General features: G+C 45.7%; 1 protein-coding gene across 2 annotated transcripts in view; it reads right to left on the minus strand.

The window, feature by feature from the left end:
• Window positions 1-13,658, minus strand: part of LOC142583402 (metaxin-2-like) — a 91,822-nt gene that overhangs the window by 37,123 nt on the left and 41,041 nt on the right. Inside the window, exons 7-8 of one of the 2 annotated variants that reach the window (XM_075693853.1) lie at window positions 6,350-6,475; window positions 3,368-3,688 (exon numbers count right to left, since the gene is read on the minus strand). In XM_075693853.1, coding sequence (XP_075549968.1) covers window positions 3,383-3,688; window positions 6,350-6,475 — 432 coding nt within the window. In that variant the 3' untranslated portion in view covers window positions 3,368-3,382. Of the gene's footprint in view, window positions 1-3,367; window positions 3,689-6,349; window positions 6,476-13,658 lie in introns of those variants that run through there. The other variant, XM_075693854.1, reaches the window with a different exon arrangement.

The raw sequence follows: 13,658 nt of genomic DNA on the forward strand, positions 1-13,658 counted from the left end.
CCATTTGCTTCGGTTGCCTCTGTGTTGGCCACGTCGCTAGCCACTGCCGCACCTCCTGGATGTCGCCGTATTCTAGCTCCTTTCCCCCTCTCCTAGGCCACATGCCAACCCGTGCCGTTACTTGCCTCGCCGTATGCCTCATACCTCAGGCGTATCCGTCGATGACAGTCGTCGCGCTTGCTCTCCGTCACCTCAGCGCCGTCGGTCCCCGTCGCTCCAGCCACGTCACTTTTTGTCGCCGACCAATTATGCACTCTCCCGAACAGAAAACTAGACCATGCAGCTCCTGGGGGAAGTGCTGCATTATCTTCTTCATGTAGAAATCCTCCATTGCCGCTCCCAACGTACCAGAACTTACTTGATGTTCACATCGACGGTGGCTAGCAGGCATTGGACTACGAAAGGTGCAATAAATGCCCTTGTGATTGCTTGCACGTCAGTGTTGTTGTTCCTTTGTCCCAAGAGCACGGGTGAGAACCCCACACCCTTTGACGGTGTTAATAGATACTGGAGCCCAGGTATCCATAATGAGTTGTAACCTCCGTCGTCGACTGAGGAAGGTTCTCATGTCTCCTACTACTCGAGTCGTACACGTAGCCGATGGTAGCACTGTTGATGTCACTGGAATGTGTACTTCCTGTATCAGTATCGCTGACCACCACATTCCTGTTCTTTTTACAGTGCTGAATAATTGTCCCCATGACCTAATCCTCGGACTCAACTTTCTTACGGCGCATTCAGCTTTGATCGACTGTTCTGCAGGTACCTTTTGCCTCGAACTTCCTCTATTCGCGCATATTTGTGCCGAACTGCCGAACAACTTTAGTACGACCGCCTTCATCCACCTGTCGCCTAAAGCCTTGACTTTCGTCGATTTGCTATCATCTTTTCAAGTGCCTGACGGTGATTACATCGCCACACCTGTTCCTGATGTCCTTTTAATGAGCAATATCATTGTGCCCCACACCGTCACCACTGTCGCCGATAGCCGGACATGCCTCCCTGTCGTCACTTTTGGCCTGACAAACGAAGTTATACCCCAAGGCATATCGGTTGCGATGCTATATGCTATAGGAGATGACCATGTCACAACGTTTTCAGTTGACGTATGCTCAGATTCTTCACCATGTCCACAGGATACTATGTGCCCTGACGCAACATTTCGCCCCATGATTGCTGCGAACCTATTGCTTGAACAAGCAGTAGCTCTGTGCTGCCTTTTGGTTTCCTATCACATCTTCAACCTCAACAATCGCAAAATGGGCCAGACTTCAATTGTTAAGCATCACATAAATACTGGTGATGCCAGTGCTATTCATCGCCGGCCATATCGAGTTTCTGCTTCAAAGCGTAAGGTTATTCAAGATAAGTGGACAAGATGCTTGCCGAAGGTATTGTTGGACCTTCGTCGAGCCCTTGGGCGGCACCCATGGTACTTGTTAAAAGGAAAGATGGCACATGACATTTCTGCGTAGATTATCGTCATCTAAAACGCATTACCAAGAAAGACCCCTTGCCTCGCATTGACCCCCTTGATTGTGTCTACGATGCCAAATACTTTTCATCAATAGAACTTCGGTCTGGTTATTGGCAAATTTCTGTTGATGAAAAGGACCAAGAGAAGACCGCGTCCGTCACCCCTGATGGCCTATATCAATTCAAAGTTATGCCATTTGGTCTATGCAATGTCCCAGTAACGTTCGAACGAATCATGGACTCTTTAGTTCAATGGTCAACATGTCTCTGCTACCTAGACGACATTCTCATATTTTCACCTACATTTGAGACACACCTTGAGCGCTTATCAGCTGTTCTTCAAGTCTACCGCGAGGCTGGGCTGCAACTAAATTCATCGAAGTGTCACTTTGGTTGTCAGCAGATTACAGTGCTGGGCCACCTCATCGGTGCTTCCGGTATTCAACCAGACCTGAAGAAAATTTGTGCTGTCACGTCTTTTCCTGTACCTCAGTTTGTCAAAGACGTCCGAAGTTTTGTAGGACTCTGCTCCTACTTCCAACGCTTCGTTAAAGACTTCGCAGCGATTGCCCGACTGCTTACTAATCTTCTAAAGAAGGATGTGCCATTTACATGGGGCCTCACTGAAACTGCCGCATTTGCCCAGCTCACCAATATTCTCACCACGCCACCTATACTGGCCCACTTTGACCTGTCCTCTCCTAAAGAGGTACGTACTGATGCCAGTGGTCACTGTATCGGAGCCATCTTCGCCCAGCGCCAACAAGGTCAAGATTGTGTTATCGCCTACGCTAGCCGCCTCCTCACAGCAGCGGAGCGCAACTATTCGATTACAGATCATGAATGCCTGGCTCTCATCTGGGCGGTTTTCAAATTCCGCCCGTACTTGTATGGCACGCACTTCTCTGTAATCACGGACCACCACGCGGTCTGCTGGCTTTCCTCATTCAAGGATCCTACTGGCTGGCTTGGTCGCTGGGCTCTGCAGCTGCAAGAATATTTCTATGCAGTAATGTACAAGCTGAGCCGATTACATCAAGACGCAGACTGTTTATTATGCTATCCAGTGGACAGAACACCTGCCATCCCTGACCCCGATGCCGATACTTGCGTTTTCTCCGTTTCTCAGCTGCTACACGTTGTCGATGAGCAACGTTGTGATGTCGCCTTGCGCACCATCATTGATGGCTTGGAATCTTCGTCTCGTGATTCGTCCCTTCACCTGTTTGTTCTCTGGGATAGTGCATTATATTGCCACAATGTATGCCCCGACACTCCTACCCTACTTCTCATCACTGTTAAGCACCTCTGGTCAGCTGTTCTCCAAGAACTTCATGATTTACCAATGGCAGTTCACCTTGGCATCTCCCGCACCTACAACCGGATTCGCCGACGCTTCTTTTGGCCAGGCCTTACCCGCTCCGTCCAGAAATACATTGCAGTGTGTGAGAAATGCCAGCGCTGAAAAACACCATCGATGCTCCCAGCCGAGTGCCTTCAACTGCTCGACATACCTTCGGAACCTTTCTTTCACATTGGCTTGGACCTACTTGGCCCTTCCCCTCTATCCACATCTGGCAACAAGTGGGTTGCCGTGGCGACAGGTTACGCCATGCGCTACGCCATCACCAGAGCACTTCCAACAAGTTGCGCCACAGATGTCCCCAAATTTCTTTTACGCAACGTGATTCTGCAGCATGGCACTCCACACCAATTGCTCACTGACCATAGTTGGACATTTCTTTCTAAAGTCATCGCCGACATCCTGCAGTCCTGTCCAACCAAGCACAGGCTGACTACATCTTACCATCCACAGACTAATGGTCTCACAGAGCGTCTGAATTGTGCCCTAACAGACATGCTTGAAAAGGATGTCTCATCCGACCATACTGATTGAGACCTTGCCCTACCCTATGTCCCTTCTGCGCATAATTCCTCGCGTCACGACACTGCCAGTTATTCCCCGTTCTTTCTGTTGCTCGGCCGAGAACCTACATTGACACTGGATGTATCCCCCCCATCCGCCGCAGCAGAGACCAGCGAGTATGCACTTGACGCCATCACCAGGGCAGCCCAAGCACGCGAAATTGCCCGCGCTCGCCTCCTGACCTCGCAAGAGAAGCAACGGCATTTGTACGATCACCAACACAGAGACATACCCTTTTCGCCTGGGTCTCTGGTACTCCTGTGATCTTCGACTCATCACGCTGGCCTGTAAGAAAAACTCCTGTCTCGGTACACAGGCCCATATCGAGTGCTGCGGGCCGTGACTCCAGTTACGTACAAAATCGCCCCAGCCAGTACCAGTGCCGTATCTGCCCCGATTTCCACTGACGTTGTGCATGTTGCATGCCTCAAACCATATTATCCTCTTGTTATCACCGATATTTAGACGCAACGGGACATGCTTCCGCCACCGGGGATAATGATACATGCATATTGCGTGTTTCTTGTGGCCGATGCACACAGGCGCCCCGACAAAGATGACAAACGATCTCTGGCTCTCGAGCTGTCGGCTGAACTGGCTAGCGCCGCATTATCCTTTGTAAGTACACTTTGTAAATAGTCTCCAGTTCTTATTTCTTCGTTTGTGTAACAATATGTTGCCTTGAAGAAGATAAGTCCACTTGTTGAAACGTTGGCTCCTGCTTTCACCTTGTTCTTGTTTTGCAAAACGTCTCTCAGTGACACGGGGTCTGCTGCTAGTCAGCCGATTGTTGGCATCGATGTTATGTTGGCTAATGTCTTGTCGGCATCATGTCCGCCTAGTGTGACCAGGCCTTTTAGGACCGACATTTGTCTTGGCACTCGCTGCCAATGAACAAGAAGCCATGAGACAAGTGGGCGCTGGAGCGTTGATAATGTGGCCTACAGACACTGAACTAACTAAGACACTGTGATATCTACTGTTTGCAAAACTTGTGGTTTAGCATGGCAGAACATGTAGTCAATGGGGATCTTTTTGCACTTCACCGACATGCACAAGTGTGGGCACTGGTACATGTCCGTTGACTTGCAAAAAGACCCTCAATGACTTCATGTTCCACCATGCTAAACCTACCGTATTTACACGATTCTAAGTCGATCTATTTTTTTTAAATTTGAAAATCTAAAGTGGGGGGTACTGCCAAAAAACACAAGACCAACGAGATATCAGGGGAGCTGCAAGGTAGTTACAAGTTTATGTTTGCTCTATGGCCCTAACCGTAGTTTTCTCTATCCTGCACGTTTGTTTGCTTTTTGGAAGGGTTTTTAAACATTTTTTAGAGTTTTACAGCGTATAAAAGACTCATAGGGGGGGTGTCGATAGTCGATGGAAGTGCCGCTGTTCCATTCGTGGCGACACCCCCAGAACGGCGGCGCTTGCAGGGAGTATCGATAATTCAAGGATGAGCAGACGCCACTCACGTGTTTCTATTTCTCTGTAGCTCTGTTTGACGTGTTCGACTCGACTGCCAGCTACGTGCTACTTCTATGCTTCGTCAGTTGTCATGAGTGCTCGAGGCCCACTAAACATACGACCCTCGTTCACAGCGGCGTTCAAGAGGGCTGCCATCCTTTACACCGAAGAAACAAATCACTGCGCAGCTGGCCATAAATTCGATGTTTCTGAACGGGTGGTGCGAGAGTGGCAACTGCAGCGAAGCAAAATTTTCACCTGTGACGGCAAGCGAAGAATTTCAGACGGGCCGAAGTCGGAACGCTTTCCAGAGCTATAGGCCAAGCTTGCGGGGTACGTCACTGAAATGCGTGATCGGTCCCTGCCAGTGAAGTGCGACATGGTCATGAAACAAGCCCGGATCTTCGCCTTTTAAGGACCTGCTCCGCCGTGAGTACGAGTGGCTGGCGGCAGAAGGCCGCGGACTTACATCAACTGGACCTGTCAAAAGAGCCTCCCTGACGGCTGCGTGTGGTTGGGTGCATGCGGCGTGGGCTGTTGTTTCTCAAGATGTAGTGCAGTCGTTCATAGAATAAAGAACGGTCGTTTGCCAAATGTGGAATTTCGCTGGACGACAACGCGCTGTGGGACCGTAGCAGCGATGACGATGGCAGCACTAGTTAGGATGATAGCACAAGTGAAGATGAGTAGTCCAGTGACCATGCCAGCTACTAATAAATTTCATTACGGAATGCGCCTTCGCGTATACTCTTTTCTTTCTTTCTTTTTTTACTCTTACGCAATATGGGGGGGGGTCGACTTACATTCGAGTCGACTTACAATCGTGTAAATACGGTATGTGATTTAAGACAAGAGAAAAGAGTCTCGACACCAAGCAACCTATGCACACAGCTGCAAGAGAAGCAGATGATGGAGTGCCATCTTTCAAGATTCCTATTATACATCTCGATGACCATCTGAGGGCATGCACCGCTTTCTAAAATCATCTATTCTAAAGTTCTCCCTCAGATGATCCACATGATAATTAAGACATTCAAAATTGAGAGAACGGCATGTCGTCAATTACTCTTCTAGTAAAGACCTTAACTGCCTTATCGAAAACAATAAAGCACAATTTCTGTCACCACTGCGAAAATTCTCAATATTCCCCCATTTTTTTCAAAACTACTATATCCCCCTGGTTATTTCCTGGCCTACTCAGTTTGTAGACACCATAGACAACTGCGAACTTCAATATAAAGAAGTTTATTAGTGAAATTCTGTGACTTTTAATATTGGCCGTAGTAAATTGACAGGCAGGTTATCCTTGCTTGTTTACCTTAGTAAAGGCAAAGTTCCACCTTTCTTCATTTGTTCAAACGAAAAAACAAACAACCAAAGACAACCATGTGAGGGCAGCAAACCAGAGTGTCCTCAAAATATTTGCAGAGAAGTGAAAAGAACAAGCAAAGCCATACGCCAAGTTATACAAACCTCTTCCAATGACTTTTCACTCCACTCAGAAACAGAGAGCTTGGCCAGAATGTGTCGTCTTTTTCGGAAGGGCAGAATATGGTTGAGAGGCCATGGGTAAACTGAACCATAGCGTGGTTTTGTCACCTGTTTGTATGCAAAAACACAAATCGATCGCAACAGATTAAACAGCAAGCTGCAATCAAATTTTGGACCATGCAAAAACCCTGCCGTATTTATTTGAACATAAGTGAACCTTTCTTTTTATTGTTCACCAAGCTGTGCTCTTGACCTATAGTACTTGTGACCAATCAATCTCGACCTATATTCATGAACAAAGCTGCCAAAAGTACCAAGCTAATGGTGTTCCTCAGCCCTGCCTGCTACAGCAAGAAATGCTACATATGCAACATGCTCGACAGTACTGAGGACAATGTCATTTGGAGTGCTGAGAATGCCTGCGATGCATTCGACAAGGATGACTTCGCAAGCAGTTACAATGAGGATGCAGCTTGCGACATCATGTAGAGCGGTTTAGTAGCCAAGCTTTTAGTAAACAAAGGTGTGCCATGTTAAAAGTTTCTCGTTATTCTAAAAAGATGTGCGTCAACCTATATTTAAACTATATATTTCTTTATTTACGAGTCGACCTCCATTTGTGTTCAACCTATTTTCAAGCAAATACAGTAGTTTAACATAGTGTAGGAGAAGAGGAGCCTTCATGAACAATTTGACATTCAATGTATGAATGGAAGCGTCATGAAAAGCTTGGGAAAATAGCCATTTTTGACACCAAAACTGAAAAAAAAAACACGCTGCCATCACCACTCGCCAGAAGTGATGCATGACCTAGAGCGTGCGGTTCCATGGCATGACCTCCGAGATAAGGTGGTGCCTGCGGCTGCTAGTGGTGCACTGAGAAATCTCAGAAGCGGCGTGCTGAGAATTATTTCATAGCAACAACCACCAAGTGCACATGTAGTATGCTTAGATGCTTTTTGAAGGCTGCTAAATAAGAAACTATTCAATTACCAGCCCTGCAGCTTCACCAAGATTGCTTTAGAGGGGTATATATTACTTATTTGTAACAAATTTCATTACAATTGGCTTTTTCAAAAATGATTAGGTTTCGTAATCTGTTCATATGCAAAAACACAAATTCATTAAAGGCCTGTAGCAAATTTACATAACAATAGTACAGTCAAATGTCGTTAATTCGAACTGACACTGTTTTCGCATCAACGCTGTGTGTGTTCCAATGGGTAAAAAGGCCAGGTCATTCGAATGCACAAGCATTTGTGACGATTAATTCTAACGTACTACGCTCCAACAATACTCTCAGCAGCGCGCCAAATCACACGGCGGTGCCTCCGACCAGCATTCCTCTGACCCCGCCACAGAGAAAAAGCTTAGGAGACACTTCTCAATGCCGCTCACGTAGAAAAAAAAAAAAAAAAACGTGGTGGAAATTTGTGCGCATGCGTGCATCACTAATTACTTCGGTTCGTGATGGGTGTGACTTCTGTTAGTGTCGCGGTACCACCATGTATCCTATAGAGTCCATGTATAAGAACGTCTGAAATTTCGGACGCAGGAAACCTTCACTGTCCGACTTTCCGGACTTTTCACTGTGACCCCAGGTTCTGAAATGTCATTAATCAAAGCCACCATCACCTCCACTTTAATTATCGCATTACCTAAAGCCGGGGCTCTCGCACACAGATCCGCTGGATGCTGGTCAAAGTAAACAGGGAAGTGAGAAGGTGTGGTGGTTTCCAACGAGATGGGATCCACATCAATTACAGACTTGCACGAGAAGTGGGCTGCCGACTTGCTGGTCGCGCTGTTACTTCTTTAGTGGAGCCAACGGGCGCTCAAGAGGCCAGAGTAGATAGCAATGAAGAAGGTCGCATAAGGGCACCTCAGTATAGCATCGCCGTCAGTAACAGAAAAAGGAGGAAAGCAAGAAAGAGAGCTCGCCATGCAATAGGCTACATCAACATGCAGGGCGGCAGAAGAAAGAAAAAGTGGGCTGAGGAGGAGTTAAATAGAGAACAAATAGGGGTGTATGTATAGAAACTTGGAAGAGCCGCCAGTGATGGAGAGTTAAGTTTGGGAAGGGTGCAAAAGAACTAAGTCGGAAAGAAAGGGAGGGGGAGTCGGAATGCTCATCCATAAGGGAACCAAATGGAAAAGAGCAAATTCAAAATGTCAAGAGCATCTTTGGTCATCAGGTACAACGAGTGGAAAAAAACTTTACTGGGTGTTACGTAATTGTGGACCGGAAATAATTTCACGGGGAAGAATAAAGAGTTAGTGGGATGCATAAGTGCTGATATTAAGGGTTTATGGAATGGTGCTGAAATTATCCTATTAGGTGACATGAATGTCCACATACAGGATCTAGATGGCTATACCGACAACAACGGGAAGTCAATGCTTGATCTTCATGAGCAACGTAACCTCGTTATCGTGAATACAGGGCCTAAGTATGAAGGGCAGATCACATGGGAAGTGGGAAACCGGCAATCGACCATTGATTAATGTCTGATGACAGAAGGAATTCATGCTAAGTTAAGAGAAATGGTCATTGACAAGGAAGGGTATAGCAGCATAGGGAGTGACCATAAACGCGTCATTTTGAAAACTGGATATATAGTTGGGAAAGAGAGTAAGGAGTGCAAAATGGCCAGTCCAAATTTGAACGCTGAACAAATAACAAATATAGTCACAAGAGTCAAGGAAGAACTTGGCAAACGGTCAAATAAATAGTGGGAATATAGTGAGTTTCTAAGTGTAATAACGACAGAAATATGGAAAGAGAAACAACATGTTCATTGGAAAGGAAAAAAAAGAAAGCTGAAAAGCTGGTGGAACAGGGAGATATGAGAAGTGATTGCCGAACGACAGAAAGCAACCCAAGAACACAGGCAGGCAAAAAAGGCTCAGTTGCCGCAGGATGAAGAGGCCAGTAAATGGGAAACATACCGGGAGAAAAAGTCTATAGTTTAAATACTGGTGCAAGCAAACATAAAAGGTGAAAATGAACGGTGGTTGTCAGAAATACGTGAGAAAAAGAAGGCCGTACCTAGAATAATTTGGAACCACATAAAATTATTAGGCGGGAAGTCAACAACAATACAACAACAAATCCTCGACAAAGATGGAAACAAACTGGAAGGAGAAGTGGCAATAAATTACACCCAAACAATAACAGCCGAATCTTTCGAAGCCAATGACGAGGCTGTATTTCGAGAAAAAAAAGAGCATGAACGAGACCCAGGTGGAAAAGGAGCTGGTGCTGACAAATTTCAACTGGAAGAAAGCCGAAGAGAAAATTCCTAAGCGCACAGACACAGGGCTAGACCAGGTTCCCGTTAGGCTGATTAATGAACTAGGACTAAAAAGTAAGGAAGTGCTGGTGAAAGCAGTGGAAAAAACTTTAAAAGATAGACGAATAGCAGACAGTTGGCGACAAAGTAGAAGGAATTTAATTTATAAAGGTAAGGGGGAGAAAGATAGAATTCACTCATATAGACCGTTGACCAGTACATCGGTAATATACAGGCTAGCAATGCAGCCAATCAAATTAAAGCTGCAAGCATGGGCAGAGAATATTGGCATTTTGGGAGAACTTCAGAACAGGCAGGTGTTCTTACTCAGTGTATTGACATACCAATAGTAGAAAGCAGACAGTTATATATGGCTTTTCTAAACATTACAGGAGCCTATGACAGTGTAGACCGCAACATTTTGTGGGATATTCTGGAAGGGGTAGGCTTAGGTGACGATTGTCTACAGCTTTTGAGAGAGATTTACCTAGAAAATACCGTTTGCGTTGAATGGGAAGGGATGAGGAGCGAGGAGAAAGTTGATATCAACAAGGGACTGAGGCAGGGGTGCCCTTTATCCCCGCTGCTGTTTATGATGTACATGGTGAGGATGGAGAGGGAGCCAGAAGGAAGCAATATCGGGTTTAATCTCTCATACAAACAGGCGGGTACAGTAGTAGAGCAGCAACTCCCAGGTTTATTTTATGCGAATGACAGTGTGTTGCTAGCTAACAAGTAAAGTGATTTGCAACGTCTGGCTAATATCTGTGGACAGGAAGGCAACAATTTAGGTTTGAAATTTAGTGTTAGAAAATTAGGTGTTATGGTATTCAATGAAAACAGTGAACAGACAGTGGAGATACAGGGCCAAGAAATACCTCGGGTAACAGAATATAAATACCTTGGTATATGGATAAATGAAGGCAATAGATATATGGAAACACAGGGAAAAAACCGTAACAGTAAAGGGGAAGATAAATGCAGCCATAACGAAGCACAGAGCGCTATGGGGATACAATAGGTACGAGGTGCAGCGGGGAATGGGGAAAGGTGTAATGGTTCCAGGACTTATTTTGGAAATGCGGTTGTTTGCTTTAAATCAGGGGTTATCGGAATATGAACCTGGCAACGTTTAACGCTAGAATGTTATCTAGTGAGAAGAGTCTAGCAGTGCTATTGGAGGAATTAGAGGGCAGTAAATGGTATATCATAAGGCTCAGTGAAGTTAGGAAGCCAAAAGAAGCATAGACAGTGCTAAAAAGCGGGCACGTCCTGTGCTACCGGGGCTTAGCAGAGAAACGAGAACTAGGAGTTGGATTCCTGATTAATAAGAATATAGCTGGTAACATTCAGGAATTCTATAGCATTAACGAGAGGGTGGCAGGTCTTGTTGTGAAACTTAATAAGAGGTACAAAATGAAGGTTGTACAGGTCTACACCCCTGCATCCAGTCATGATGACCAGGAAGTCGAAAGCTTCTATGAAGAGGTGGAATCGGCGATGGGTACAGTGAAAACAAAATACACCATACTGACGGGCGACTTCAATGCCAAGGCAGGCAAGAAGCAGGCTGGAGACAAGGCAGTGGGGGAATATGGCATAGGCACTAGGAGTAGCAGGGGAGAGCTATTAGTAGAGTTTGCAGAACAGAATAATATGTGGATAATGAATACCTTCTTCCGCAAGCGGGATAGCCGAAAGTGGACGTGGAGGAGCCTGAACAGCGAGACTAGAAAAGAAATAGACTTCATACTTTGCGCTAACCCTGGCATCATACAAGATGTGGACGTGCTCAGCAAGGTGCGCTGCAGTGACCATAGGATGGTAAGAACTCGAATTAGCCCAGACCTGAGGAGGGAACGGAAGAAACTGGTACATAAGAAGCCGATCAATGAGTTAGCGGTAAGAGGGAAAATAGAGGAATTCCGGATCAAGCTACAGAACAGGTATTCGGCTTTAACACAGGAGGAGGACATTAGTGTTGAAGCAATGAACAACAATCTTGCGGGCATTATAAAGGAGTGTGCAATAGAAGTCGGTCGTAACTCCGTTAGACAGGATACCAGTAAGCTATCGCAGGAGACGAAAGATCTGATCAAGGAACGCCAATGTATGAAAGCCTCTAACCCTACAGCTAGAATAGAAGTGGCAGAACTTTCGACGTTAATCAACAAGCGTAAGACAGCTGACATTAGGCAGTATAATATGGACAGAATTGAACATGCTCTCAGGAACGGAGGAAGCCTAAAAGCAGTGAAGAAGAAACTAGGAATTGGCAAGAATCAGGTGTATGCGTTAAGAGACAAATCCGGCAATATCATTACTAATATGGATGAGATAGTTCAAGTGGCTGAGGAGTTCTAGAGATTTATACAGTACCAGTGGCACCCACGACGATAATGGAAGAGAGAATAGTCTAGGGGAATTCGAAATCCCACAGGTAACGCCGGAAGAAGTAAAGAAAGCCTTGGGAGCTATGCAAAGGGGGAAGGCCGCTGGGGAGTATCAGGTAACAGCAGATTTGTTGAAGGATGGTGGGCAGATCATTCTAGAGAAACTGGCCACCCTGTATACGCAATGCCTCATGACCTCGAGCGTACCGTAATCTTGGAAGAACGCTAACATAATCCTAATCCATAAGAAAGGGGATGCCAAAGACTTGAAAAATTATAGACCGATCAGCTTACTGTCAGTTGCCTACAAACCATTTACTAAGGTAATCGCAAATAGAATCAGGAACACCTTAGACTACTGTCAACCAGAAGACCAGGCTGGATTCTGTAAAGGCTACTCAACAATAGACCATATTCACACTATCAATCAGGTGATAGAGAAATGTGCAGAATATAACCAACCCTTATATATAGCTTACATTGATTACGAGAAAGCATTTGATTCAGTCGAAACTCAGCAGTCATGGGGGCATTACGGAATAAGGGTGTAGACGAGCCGTATGTAAAAATGCTGAAACATATCTATAGCGGCTCCACAGCCACCGTAGTCCTTCAAAAAGAGAGCAACAAAATCCCAATAAAGAAAGGCGTCAGGCAGGGAGATACAATCTCTCCAATGCTATTCACAGCGTGTTTCAAGAGGTATTCAGAGACCTGGATTGGGAAGAATTGGGGATAAGAGTTAATGGAGAATACCTTAGTAACTTGCGATTCGCTGATGATATTGCCTTGCTTAGTAACTCAGGGGACCAACTGCAATGCATGCTCACTGACCTGGAGAGGCAAAGCCGAAGGGTGGGTCTAAAAATTAATCTGCAGAAAACTAAAGTAATGTTTAACAGTCTCGGAAGAGAACAGCGGTTTACGATAGGTAGCGAAGCACTGGAAGTGGTAAGGGAATACATCTACTTAGGGCAGGTAGTGACCGTGGATCCGGATCATGATACTGAAATAATCCGAAGAATAAGGATGGGCTGGGGTGCGTTCGGCAGCCATTCTCAGATCTTGAACAGCAGGTTGCCATTATCTCTCAAGAGAAAAGTTTATAATAGCTGTGTCTTACCAGTACTCACCTACGGGGCAGAAACCTGGAGGCTTACAAAAAGGGTTCTACTTAAATTGAGGAAGACGCAACGAGCTATGGAAAGAAGAATGATGGGTGTAATGTTAAGGGATAAGAGCAGATTGGGTGAGGGAACAAACGCGAGTTAATGATATCTTAGTTGAAATCAAGAATAAGAAATGGGCATGGGCAGGACATGTAATGAGGAGGGAAGATAACCAATGGTCATTAAGGGTTACAGACTGGATTCCAAGGGAAGGGAAGCGTAGCAGGGGCAGCAGAAAGTTAGGTGGGCGGATGAGATTAAGAAGTTTGCAGGGACAACATGGCCACAATTAGTACATGACCGGGGTTGTTGGAGAAGTACGGGAGAGGCCTTTGCCCTGCAGTGGGCGTAACCAGGCTGATTATGATGATGATGATGACAATCAGGACTCGACTGGAACCAAAGGTCAGTGGGTCGCCTTGCATTGGGCGCTCAC

The sequence above is a fragment of the Dermacentor variabilis genome, chromosome 5, assembly GCF_050947875.1.
Source record: "Dermacentor variabilis isolate Ectoservices chromosome 5, ASM5094787v1, whole genome shotgun sequence".
Lineage (NCBI taxonomy): Eukaryota > Metazoa > Arthropoda > Arachnida > Ixodida > Ixodidae > Dermacentor > Dermacentor variabilis.